General features: G+C 40.3%; 1 protein-coding gene across 3 annotated transcripts in view; it reads right to left on the minus strand.

Moving 5' to 3' along the window:
* Positions 1-960: 960 nt before the first annotated feature.
* Positions 961-13,585, minus strand: part of RBM26 (RNA binding motif protein 26) — a 115,399-nt gene continuing 102,774 nt past the window's right edge. Inside the window, exons 23-27 of one of the 3 annotated variants that reach the window (XM_073347385.1) lie at positions 12,217-13,380; positions 11,120-11,198; positions 10,117-10,204; positions 9,181-9,306; positions 961-8,333 (exon numbers count right to left, since the gene is read on the minus strand). In XM_073347385.1, the coding sequence (XP_073203486.1) occupies positions 13,291-13,380 (90 nt within the window). In that variant the 3' untranslated portion in view covers positions 961-8,333; positions 9,181-9,306; positions 10,117-10,204; positions 11,120-11,198; positions 12,217-13,290. Of the gene's footprint in view, positions 8,334-9,180; positions 9,307-10,116; positions 10,205-11,119; positions 11,199-12,216; positions 13,381-13,585 lie in introns of those variants that run through there. The other 2 variants (XM_073347394.1, XM_073347403.1) reach the window with 2 other exon arrangements.

Here is a 13,585-nt window from a genome sequence, read left to right on the forward strand (position 1 = left end):
CCTCGACTGTATGTGCATGAGCAATTTATTCCCAGGATCCTCAACACTGCAATTACTGAACCATGGAGAGTCTAACCTTTGTTCATGGGAGATTATACAGGAAGTTATTTACGTTGCATGAAAGAGGCTCTTAAGTAGGAACACAAACACTACCATAAGGAATCGCAGACACACGTGTTAAAATGGCAAGACCATAAAATGACAAAAATGAAAAAAAAGAAGTGTGGGCAACTGATGAATTGACCTCTGAGAATTCCAGCTGCACTGCACATGACGAATTTTGTTATCTGTGGTGGGTCTTTGGGAGCAACTAGGGCAAAGTCAAAAACTCAAAAACATATCAGTGTAGCGAACAGAAATGCTTTGTAAGCAGAAATAAGAATTACCAGGGAAGCTCCTTATTCTGCCTTCAAAGAGCTACATCATTTTTATCTATTATATTCTCAAGAGGACAGAGATTATACATTAAACATTAAAGCAAAGGATGCATCAGTGTATATGAACACAGGTTATCAGAGAAGTTCAGAAGCAAAAATAGCTAAGAAATCTGTTGAAGTTTCAAATTTTACATGGTTGAGTAGCTTTTGCCTTGCATCATGGAAGTTGCCATCTCACAGAAGAGAGAGAAAAGTGGGCCATAGCTTTTTCCATACATGGCCTCCCTTTTGATCGGTCTACTCATACCCCTATTTTCTATCAAGTTACATTCCACTCGTTACTCTCTTTGCTACCGAAGTTGAGATCACTTTTTGCAGCACAAATTTTATTAGTAGTAATATACTACTGAGACACCCAAACACTGTGCTGGATGCTGTAAAAGAAAGGGGAAAAAAAACAGATAAAACATACTGAAAGTGCCTTACAATATAAACTGGAATACTGAGCACAGTAGTCTGACTAGTTTAAAGACATTAACTAGTCCCTTAAGGAATCTCTGAGCAAAGTTAAACTGTGGGAAAAAAAATCCTTAGTCCTTTTTATATTACAGCTTCTATCCCTGCTATCACTGGTGCAGTTCCACTAGTGGAACATTCATTTTTTGCTGTTGGCTGCCAGAAAGGGCACTGCTTTTATAGAAGTTTGCTGAAGCTGAGTGAAGCCTGGGGGGCATATGGAGAAACACAGAGGCCATGTTTCTAAAATACTGTTAATGCTCAATGAATGTGTACACCAAGCTCCACATACCTGATTTATTTGGATCAAGAGAAATATCATCCCGGTAATACACCAACAATTTCAAGTCCAACAGCAAAAGGTAAGAGAACAGGAACTTAAAGGTGAGATCAGTCATGACTCCTTCAAAGAGATTCTCTGTGCTGTAGATCTAGTCATGTTTTCAAAGGTTCTGAGTCCATGTTGCACGGTACATATTTGGAACTCCAAAAGGTAGAGATCAGTGGAGAACCAGGTTACATAGAACAGCAACATCTGAATGAATTTATGTCATATTACTGCATAGTGCAACATTCGCAGAAGCGTCACTAGAGTTAAGAAATGGTTACTTAGCGTAACTGTAGTTCTCTCTCTACCACCTCTGTTCAACTGATGGTAACTGATCTTCCAGAGCCTGAATGCAGAGTCCTCAGGCTTACTGGTGGTAGAGGTACTTGAGAAGCCTTCAGCCTCGTGGGTACTGAGTCAGAGAGCAGTGGGTGCTGAGGTGGTAGATCTGGCCTGAGATTGTCTCTGTGGTAAATTCTCTACCCAAGGGATTTGAAGCCCGTTTCCTAGAGTGTTTTTGAGAGGATTCCATTGATTTCATCTTTGAAGCTATAGAGAAGTGTTTTGCCAAGGAAGTTGACATGGTCAACCTAGCAAGGGGCCGTTGTGCACGAGGGAGGTCTCTGGGTCAGAAGTTGGTCAGAGCAAACTCTCCATCTTAAGTAGAAGCGGTTTCAGTTCTTGGTTCTTTCTGGCTCTCGACTTTCATTTAAGGCAGAAATTAGACTTCTGAGGGACATGTGATTCCCCAAGAGACTATAAAGTGGGAATGTCCCTCACTGACCGGGATAGCCTCTTGGCATGAAAGACAACCTTTAAATCTGCTTTCAATTCCCCTGAAGGGAATAAATTAAAAAAAAAAATAGATGGATGGGCAACAGCTAGTATCCTAATAAGAAAAAAAATTTTTAGATTTTGCTGTACTTTTGTTCATAAACTAAAGAAACAAAAGGATTACTACCACCAACTAATGGAAACTCTAGGAACTAACCCTATCACGAACAAGAGGAAAAAAATATAGCTGATGTAATCTCAACTTGGGCGCTGTTCAAGCTCTGTCTCAGGCTGGGGCAGTTGAGAAAGAACAAACAGTAGTTCATCCATGCAGTGTTATATAGCCCTGGTGAAGGGCACAAGATGGGTAGAGCACATGCGTGGGCCAAATGGACAGTGCTATCTAAAATCTCCAATCTGAGGAGCACAGGATGCAAACGCACCTAGAGTGGAGCACCCATAGGGACACTACTCGAAGAAGAATCATAGTAATAGTAAGTAACTGTGGTTTCTTCTTTTTCGAGTAGATGCAACCATGTATTCCACATAGGTGACGCACAAGCAGTACCCACCCCAGGAAGCAGGGCTTAGAGTCTAACCAACCAAGGATTGCAGGACCATCCTACCAAAATTTGAATCCGCTCTGGCAGATATAGTAATGGCATAGCGGTTTGTAATGTATGGATGGCCGGCCACGTAGCAGCCCTGCAAATGTTCAATATTGAGACGCCACTGAAGAACGCTATTGACAGTGCTTGCATTCTCATAGAATGAGCTCGCACCTGATGAGGTGTAGCCAAGTGATTTCATATACAGTCTTGATACAGAATGTTATCCATTTTAGAGATCTGAGAAGAGACCACTTGTGCCTTCATGTGATCTGCATATGACAAAAAAAAGGCAAGGCAAAGCATGCAACAGTTTAATCCCGTCCAGATAAAAGGCTAGAGATCACCAGCACTGCCTCAACCATGCCAGGGCAATGATAATGAGCTCGACCCGATACACCTTCAGCTTGACCAACAACCTGTGGGATGATAGGGTTTGGGGGGAAAGCATACAGGACAGCCAACTGCCAGCTAAGGTGGAAAGTGACAGACAGGAAACCCAGACTCAGGCCCCCCTTGAGAGCAGAACGGATGACATTTCTCGCTGTTCCTTGGAGCAAACCAGTCGATCGTCGGAATGCCCCAAGATGACCCAGAGGACACTTGGCTTCAGGGACCACTTATGACACAGGAGAAAGTTCCTGCTGAGATGGTCCATAAGATGATTCTGTACCCCAAGCAAGTGATCAGTTACCAGAGTGATACTTTCCTCAATGTAGAACTGTCACAACCTGATTGCCTCTTGGCAGAGCACCCTGTAGTATGCTCTCCTTTGCCTGTTCATAATACATCATGGTGATATTGATGGTAAGTATGTGAACCACTGAGCCCAATATGGTCCAGAGAAATATGACAGGCATTGTGGATGCCCTGAAGCTCCAGCATGTTGATATGCAGTGAGGCCTCCTGTTCTGACCATGACCCTGAACTTTCAGCAACCCCAGGTGTGCTCTCCAGCCCATCAAGGAGGCATTGGTGACAACAGACCTAGTTGGTAAGGGCTGGACGAAAATAGGTGTCCTTAAGGCCCAGAACAGCAAAACAGTCATTTTGAGGCAATGTTGGGAGGACAGTCAGAATCTCATGTATCTGATATATTTGTTGAGGCCGTGAAGGTCAAAAGTTGGTCTTATACTTCCCTTGGATTTGGGCACCAGAAAATACCAGGAATAGAAGCTGTGACCCTGGTGTTCCAGCAGAACCTCCTCCACTGCTCCCAAAGCCAGTAGAGAGCAGACCTGCTTGAAGAGAAGTATCTCATGAGCGGGGTCCCTGAAGAGGGACAGGGAGGGAAGGAAAGGAACTGGATGGCATAGCCCAATCTGATGGTGTTTAGGACCTAGCTGTCCGTGGAGACTGAGACCCAAGCACTGTGAAAGCAAGCAAGCCAGCCTGTCCCCAAACAGAGGGGATGGGGAAAAAAGGAGCCACGACTAGACCACTGCTCTGGATCAGGGAGTCAAAATGGGCACTTGGGGAGTGCCGGTGGGGAAAGCATGTCAATTGGCCAAACCCTGTACCCAAATGCCTCTTCAGCTGGGACCTATGCACCTTTCTGGGATAGTCCCATTGTCTTGAGGGAGGGAAATGCTGCCCAAATACCATAATGCTGCTGCTGACCACTATAGGGGCATCTCTGCACTCCTGGCATGGACACATCTAAGGACTGTAGGGTAGCCCTAGAATCCCTGAAGGAATGCAGAGTCCTATCTATCTTGTCCAAAAAAGCATTCAGACATCAAAGGGCAAATACTATCTATTTTGCTGCACATCAGGAGCAATACTCAAATTTTGCAGCCAGGATGCCCTTCTCTTGGTCATTGCTGAGGCCATCATTCTGGCCAAAGTATACACGATGTCCAGCGTAGACTGCAATGACGTTAGCCACCAAGCAGCAATTGGCGATAACCATCCGATATTCCTCCCTCAAGGTTTTGGACAGCTGGTCTGCAAAGTTAGACACTGCTGTCCAGTTCACAAAGCTGTATTTGGATAGCAATGCCTGGTTATTTACAATCTGCATCTGAAAAGAAGAGGTGGTGTACATCTTCTTACCTATCAGGTCCATCTGTTTAGAGGCTTTATACTAAGAAGTTGACTTAAATTTTCATTGCTGGGCTCTATTGTTCACCATTATTACAGTCAGGGAATCTGGGGTTGGGTGCACCAGAACGAAGTAGTGTTTCTCCAACTGCTTCACAGTAAATGGTATTGAAGCCAGCACGCTCCACAGAACCTTAGCAGGCTCTAGGAGCATATTGTTAATAGGGAGGACGACTCTTCCAGGACAGATGGCTGCAGGATACCCAATAATGTACGGGTATTGTCCTGCAGGAACTCCACTTGAATACTCAGGGAAGCAGTCACATGCTGCAAATGGTCTTCATATGCCTTGAAATCCTCCTGTACGGAAGGAGAGGAAGAGCCAGCCATTGCAGAATTGTCTAGGGATGAAGACAAAGCTGTTAACTGTGCCTGAGCTGGATCCTGGTCCAGGACTGACAGATCTGGACAGGAAGACTCTGAAGACTCGATGAGGGAAGGTTTAGCAGTGCCTGGGCCTGCAGCAAATTGACAGACACAGACCTGCTCGGAGATCTCGCCTTAGAGCAAGATGAGGAGTGGGACTTCCACAACCAAGGAGTGTCCCCTGGATGCCATGGAGATCACTAGTAGTGGCCATTAGGCACTGGGCCAGGGACCCCTGTCCCAAATGCTAGACGACTGTCAATGCTGGTACTCACAGAGCTCCATGAATAGCCCTCAATGTGGGTCAGGTGACGGAGAGCAGAAGGAGGAAGATCCCAACCTGGACACCAAGGAATCCGATGCTTCAGAGGATAAAGAGTGGAGCCAGCTCTGCGGGTATGAGCAACTGGTCTGCCTCATCCATAGCCTAGAATGGAGAGATCCGGCACTGATGGTGGAACTGGTACTCCCGGCACCAAGTACACAACCATTGTTTCTGGTGCCAGAAGCAGTTGACCCCGAAATCAGCAGAGGTACTGACGTGACTTGATGTCAAAATGGTAGGTGGTAAGTGCTGTCACAGTAACATCAGCAGCACGAACAGCAGGGTGCTGAGGAAGTTCCTGGTGCTAAGGTGGTCCTTTGGGCCTGGCATCGGCATCACTTTCACTGACTGGAAGGGAAACACTGGTGTGCAGTGCTGACAGACCCACTGGTTCAACAGTCCATCCAGACAATGGCGCTACAAATGACACCGCCCTGGAAAACTCCTGGGCCCAGGGAGGGGTTAGGACATAAAAGCAGAGTACCATTGCTTCCTGATACACTGCTAGCACAGAAACAGCCAGTGCTGGCATGGCCCTCGTTGGTACGGGACTGAACGGACACCCCAGAGCCGGAACCAGAGACCACATTGATGGAGATTTCCCTTATATCAGTAGCCTGGCTCGTTGTTCCTTCTGTGTGGTTTATATAAATACTTTGCACAAAGCAATCATTGTATATGTGACCTCTCAGTCCTCATCCTCAAAAGAAACCTGCACACCTTCAAAAGATGAGCCAGGGAGCCTAAATTCATAACTTTGCTAGCCACCAAAAATCAGGGACTGAATAAAGACGCTGGATTTATGGTTTATTACAATCTATAATCTCCTTTCCCAGCCTTCCCCGCAATCTTTTTCTCCTCTCCCCCCTATGACTGGAGAGATGTTAACTGGCCACTTCACCTGGAATGATCCCTTGAAATGTGTGTTAATTACTTAGCTGAACAATCTGTTCCACCTTGTATATAGCTGTGGTTCTGAGCACATTCCCCAGAGCTGATGAAGAGCTCTGTGTAAACTCAAAAGCTTGTCTCTCTCACCAACAGAAGTTGGTCCAATGAAAGTTATCACCTCATCCACTTTGATTCTTTAATATCCTGAGACCACCAGGGCTACAACAAAACTGCACAGACAGACAGATCGTACTTCTGGTTGGGATGTGACTTTTAGTTCTGTACTCACTGCATATGTATCTACTCCAGGGTGGGCTTACAGCTGATTAAATAATTAGTTTACAAAAAGCCTTGACTAACTGGAGGCAATTGCCTAGCCTATTATCTTACTGCAGTTTTCATCATGGTCTCTTCAGAAAAAGACAAATTCATTTACAGAAAGGAAGAGGGTAAGTGTCCTGCAAGATGGGAATATTTCTCAATCTTATCCCGATTTAAATATGTGGGGCCACATTTGATCACTGGTGTTTAAATAGAAGCAGATGTAACCAGTGTCCATTCACAAAAATAGAATTTCTGTTTCCCTGGTAGCAACGGACACTATCTTCTGCAAGAACTGCAAATATTAGTATGAGCAGGAATAGCTTGAAATGACAGCATATTACTTCCAATTTTTGGCAGTTTCACTTGTGTACCTATAGTGCCCTCTAGCATTCAAATGAGAAAACACTGTGCCTTATCCGAGCCTTAATAAAAAAAAAGTTTCACAACCTCAGAGGAAGGAAACTTGAAAATGTTTTGAAAGGACATTCTTCCCATGTTAAAAACAGGGTGCTGTAATGGAAATACTTTCCCAGCTTTTATACAGCACTGTCCTGCAGAGTTTAGAAGCTCTGCAGGATGAATTCTTGTGCCCTTAAGGCATTTCTGCACTTTTCTACACCCCACTTATAGCAAATGTGAATTAAGATGATGCATTCTCTTGGCACGAGACTATGGACTTTTACATGCAATCCAAATGGACTGCATATCAAGATACATATTTGTCAAATGTCTTCTATTTCCACACACAGAAAACAGAATTTGGCTCAAATATTTTTTATTAAATAGAATTCTATATAAACTGAAGAATAATTTGTGGTCTTTAGTGAGATAAGACAAGTTTCATAGATTGTAGAGAGCAAATTTTTGTACAGAGAGAAGTCTTAGTTTGCCTCAGAGAAAAGAGACCTTCCACTTAGCTGAAGATTAGGAAAACATTTTGGAGAAATCTCACAGCACTTCCTTCTTCCTTTACAGTTCGAAGGGCACTATGGAAGTCTATGAAAAGCATAAGTCACCATGTACTGATAAAACAGAGGAACTGCTTTGATGCCCATCCAAGACCTGAAAAGAACCAGCATCCAAATGATTGAATATTACATGTGAAATCCACTTCAAAGTGAGTTGTTAAAGATAGTCCTACCATTGCTTATCAAGAGGGGCAATACCTCTAGTTTAATGTCCTCCTTTTTCTTAATAGATTTGGTGAAATAAACAGATCTACTTTTTATAATAAAATTAATTGCTGACAAGCTTCCAACAAAAATTCACATGTGAGTCAGCAACCTACAACAGAGGGGTGGTCTGAGGATTAGTCTTTGTAAAATGGATTGAATAAATGAAGTATTATTAGCGACTTCATGAGAAACATTTTTTCAATATATGTTCCAAAAAAGGCTGAAGAATGAGGGAAATTGCTGCAATAGATACTTCCTTCTTAAAAGAGAAATCATGTCTGAAGAATGACTTCCTCAATTTTGTCTCTCCCCATCTGCTGATAGGAAAGGGTAATATACTGTTCATACACCTGTGCAGCTAATCTTGCACAACCTTGGTCAGAGAAAGGCAAAAAGCTGAATTACTCTATTGGAGTACGGTGGAAGTCAGGAACATGTGACCACGTCAGTAACAAAGTAATACAGGATGAGGTAATATGCAGTTCCAAAGACATCAATAGGCTCTCAGCAGTACAAGACCACTGGAAAAATGAAATCCTGACTCATCTGAACAAAGAAAAGAAAAAAATTCAGTATTAACATTCAAATAACTTCTTATTATCTAATAAATGCTAAAAGCTCAGACAGCATGAATTTCAAAGCAATTATCTATTGGGAAAAATATACAAAGATAAATGACTTGCAAAATGTTTGCTTGACAATTAGGTCTAAATGATTAAAGTGAAATTTATAAATGCAAAATCCATGATACTTGGTGGATACAAATTCAAAATGTGGTTAAAAATAAAATGAAGGATGCAGAAAAAGACATTAAGGATAAAAGCTGAAAAATTATCTATAATACTTATATAGCACCAATAAACATAGTTTCCAGGCAGCAATCCTGCTGAGCATATTAAAAATCCTATGAAGATACATGCATAAGCCATACCAGGGGTTCACAATGCTTAAAGAGCTAATTTCCACAAAGAATCAGATAATCAGTTTGATTTTTCAAAGAAAAGCTAGTAAACCATATTGATCTTGAAATTTGTTCTGAAGAACTACAAAAAGAAATCTTTTTTCTTTGTCTTAATAAAATAGCTGCATGTGAAGATGATAATGGAGATGCTACAGCAGCAGCACACTTGCTGTAAAAATCAACATCATTCCAACTCAAGAAACAGAAGGCTAAATATCAACCAAAATTAGGGTAATGATCTCTAAATTAACTCCTGTATTTTCTGAAGAAACTTCAAATTCCTGTGCTATTTATTCCATTTGTTTTAACCACAGTAATTTAACTGGTTAACAAGAGTAACCTAGGATCTGCTGTACTGGGTTACATCTAATATGCTGCCTTCTCCAGTGGCCAGTAGCTGATGGTGGAAGGTGGAAAAAAAAATCAATGCACCTGGACAATTCAGTAATACATCAAATGAGGTGTACTGATGGAAACTTATGCCAGTTCCTGCGATCACTTTGTGGCCGAAGCGGGAGAAAATCTGAAAATCCCAGTCAATGATATCAAGTGAGCTAACTATAAAGAAAACAAAAGCAAATTAACAAGAGGTTTTGGAATAATTTTTATTAGATCCTTAGTGGGATTAAAAGGATCAGGGAACTGGTAATAAACTGTGTGACATTTCACTTCCAGGTCATTGATTCACATCAGGGCCATATCAGTGGAGAATGAAAATTCTTTGTATCTGATGGCTTTTTGACGTGCTTTGCCTCGTGGACAAATATCCATGTTACAAAACCAACAACACAACTGACTAGAGGAGCATTATTGTTTGCAACCAGAGCAAAGATGCAAAAGGCCAATCTATGAAGATTAAGCTACCACTTCACCTTTAGAAGTGGGTCCTTCACAACAAGGTTAAGATATATTAGCAGATCTGTACAAAGAGGCTTCCTCTGATGTAGCTCATGCTGTACATACAAGATCTTAGAGGATAAATATGTTCATTAAACATTAAAATGTTTAAATACTGAAAAGATTTCAAAAGGTCATTCTTCAACATCAACTATGTTTTCTCCCCGATGCTTTAAACCAAGTTTTCACTTGTTAATTTTACTCCCCTTCTGTGACTCAATTTTTATAACCCTGGCTTTAAGAGCTATTTAAAAGAAACTCTCACTGGAGGTCTTTTGTACATGGCTTGTGAGACAAAGACAAGTTACAATTTCTTGGATTTTCTCTTCCTGCTAGGAAACCTATTGAAGTTGTGGGGTATTTTCTTTTAAATCAACGTTTTCAATGAGTTATAGCTTTGTATTTTTCTGTCTTAAGTCCTTCGTCATTGAACATCTAACAAAAGAGCACCTTAAAGAAAGAAAAATTTACCTTTTTCCTTAGAAGTTGGGAAAAGCTTTCTGGAAAAAACAAGGTAACCTTTCTCGGTGTTTCAGATTAGCAAAATTCATTTGCAGAACTGTTGGATACAAAACAGAGCAATTTAGCTAAGCACACGTGCATACATGAGCAGAATCACATTCAGGAGGATCAACTCATAGGGGAATGAAAGTTGTGAGATGTATGGCTTGTTAGATAAAAACAGAAGGATGCTCCACCAGAGAGAGACTTCAAGTGATGACTCTTTCAACAGTATTCAGACGGTGTGAAAGGAAAGGACAAAGAGGACACTGGTGCTAGGCAACAGGAAGGAACCAGAAGGATGGCAGACATACACAGCATGTCGGTTGGAGCAAACCATAAGGTGTCAAAAAGCAAAAAGGGCAGCTTGAAAATGGTTTAGAAATAAATGGGAAACTAGTTTAGATTGTGAAAGGGTCTATATTCTTTTATGCTGCACAGAACTCAATCATTACTATTATAACTGGGGGGGGGTCTCTGGGCACTGAACACAAACAGTGGCACACTGGTTGCAGGATGAAATGGCTGTGCTTCTTTCTTTAATGTGTGAGAAAGTGAGCTGAAGCATTGTGACTCTGGTATCCTTCAGTAACTGGAAGAGATACGACAAACAGACAGAGTACAAAATATACTACAGCAACAATTTTTTCATTTTCACCCTAATTTTGGAGGCACATAATCCTAAATTTTTCATAGGATGACCACAGGGATCAACAGGAAATGGAATCTCACACAGCTGTGTCACTAGTTTGAAGTCAGTCCAACTGAGCAACCACCAAAAGTTGCGACCATTTGATATCTAGGTGAAGTGACCTAGTTTCAGCTTCTTTGGACATGGACCCACATAAAAACCTACACCCTAACAAGTGTCACTAACTTTCACTTAATCTGGAAGTCAGTGAAGAGGAAGATTATATCATCACAGAACAAACTACTCAGTCTAGGGAGCATGCACAGTCCTCATCTGCAGTACCTGATATGTGGAAAAACACAAAACTTCAGTCTCCAACATTTCAGTCTGGCAACCTTCAAACTGGCACCCTTCAGAAGTACTAAATAATTAAAAAATAAAAGTTGAAAAGTTTTTATTTATTCAATGAACCAGAATAGCTCATCTAGAACACTGGAGAAATAGGATCTAAAATTAATTTATTTTGCCTGAAATTCAGTGTAAAAAAGTCAATTTCCCTAATAAACAGTTCAAGTCCCTATGATAAACACTAGAAGTTGCCATACAAGCAGACAATTGTGAAATTTCAATATAAAACTAAGCTCTATACAAAAACAGAGCACATTTTTGCAACAAGGTGTGAGCACACACAGAGAGAAAGAGAGCACACATACATAAACTGCAAAAGAACTGGGATTCAGGTCTACAGAACTAACACGAGAAAAACCTCATACCACAGATTTAGAAAGCTGAGGGACACTATAACCTCAGGGATGATACTACTTCCATTTCCCTTCATCTCTTATCTTACGAATAAAAAGCCTGCCAGCAGAGTAATGATGTTCCAAGCAAAGACTTAAGGGGTGGCGGTAATTTGCTCCCAAATAAATGAAGAGTGCACAGTGAAAAATATTACGAGATCCAACTACCACCTCTGCTCCTGTCTGATGAGAGGTGTATTGGATTTATATTACATTTATTTGTGGGTTAGGGGATACACCAGGCTCCAACAGCTGATATGCCTACAAAAGACCTGAGGAGGAGACAGAATGCTACTTCAAGGGATATGAAACACTTTCTTTTGGGCATAGGAGTTTCCATATTTCTACAGGGCTAAGTCTTAGGGTTTTTTCCCTGCTAAGAAGAGAACCACCACAAACCTAGGAAACCAATGCAGAACATAGTTTCCTGTGAAAAAGTGCATATTTAGTATTTTTGCAAGCTCACAGTTCGATTAGCATTTCCCACATTTATACATGTTTAGAACTAAATGAACAGACCATAGTATGGACTGATCATTTTGCCAAATGTAGCTTTAAAATGGAAAAAAAAAATCTTTGCAAGGACAAAGGAGATATATTAATATATAGGCTCGAAGTTCTTAAGACTATAATACCTACCATTCACTTTTCTTAATATATTCTTCTGTTACGTTTCTTTAGTGCATATATCTTCGTGGGATCACGTTTTCTTCTATAGGTCCACAGTATATGCATACAAATGCTCTTCTTATTCATTAAATGTTATTCTATTTGAAGCAGTTTTGATTTAAATTACGTTATGAGTTTTAAAATATGTTTCCAAGGCTTTTATGCAGCAAAACCATACACTAAAATACAATTGTATATCACCTAAAAATGAGACTTCACAGTTCAAGTTATCAGTTTTTTATATATTCAGTATGACACTGATGTAAAAAAAAAAAAAAGACAGTGATTATAGCTCCTTTTGTGAGTATGGGGGTGGGGGGGTCACCATTTGGAATGGTCTTTTTTCTTTCCTTTTTTATTTTTTTCCATTTTCAAGGACCATTGTCTTAGCTTTTTTGGTTATTGCTTTTTTTCTTTTTTTTTTCTTTTTTTTTTTTAAGACCATTCCATTTCTTTATTTTTTTAAACATCTTAAAGTCATAAGGACTTATATGCAAAGCAGTCATACACTGTATCATTAAAACCCATACGTAAAATACGTACACAAATCCAACAAAAGGCTAGTACATAGTAAAGCCTAAGCATACTACTATGCAATATTATGAATACATAACTTTAGAGACTTCAGTTTAGTACTGTTATCTATTCATTTCTGAAAACATTCACAAAGATTTTAAATGCAAATTTTCATTCCATATCTGGAATAGAACAAAAATTATCTATGTTATAACAACTCTTGGTCTTTTTTTTTTTTTGACCAATTCATTAAATTACAAAGAATCCAAAGAATTCTCTAACTTTCAGGAGAAGTATGTAATAAAAACATTGCATATGTTCCTAATAAGATGTCTTTAGCAATCATTTACTGAAACTCAAACATGAATCTGGCAAAATACAGGATTGATCAGCTGCTTTTTAGTCTATTTCTGAAATCCAACTTCATCACATTTACCAAAAAACTTTTTAGTACAAACAAGCAAAAGTACATTAGGTAATACTAATGCAATGTAGGTACACTTCCAGCACTTTCTCTGATCAGTTGAATCATCTTCTCCATGAACGAGATTCATTATCCTCTTCCTCTTCATCATCATCTTGAAGCAATGAATCATCCACCAAGGATTCTTCCTGAAACTTCAAAAGAAAAATGTTAGGCTCCATTTCAGAAAAGTCAGAGAATGTAAAAGATCAAAACAAAAAGTAGACTTCTGCTACACAGACTTAAATGAGGAGAAAGATATGTGGACATTCCCTTTTATACGTGAAACAGAAAATGAAAGTTACTTCTAATCTGAGTTCTTCAAGATTGACTTCATATTCACACTTATGGTACTGTACC

Source organism: Lepidochelys kempii, chromosome 1, assembly GCF_965140265.1.
Source record: "Lepidochelys kempii isolate rLepKem1 chromosome 1, rLepKem1.hap2, whole genome shotgun sequence".
Classification (NCBI taxonomy): Eukaryota; Metazoa; Chordata; order Testudines; family Cheloniidae; genus Lepidochelys; species Lepidochelys kempii.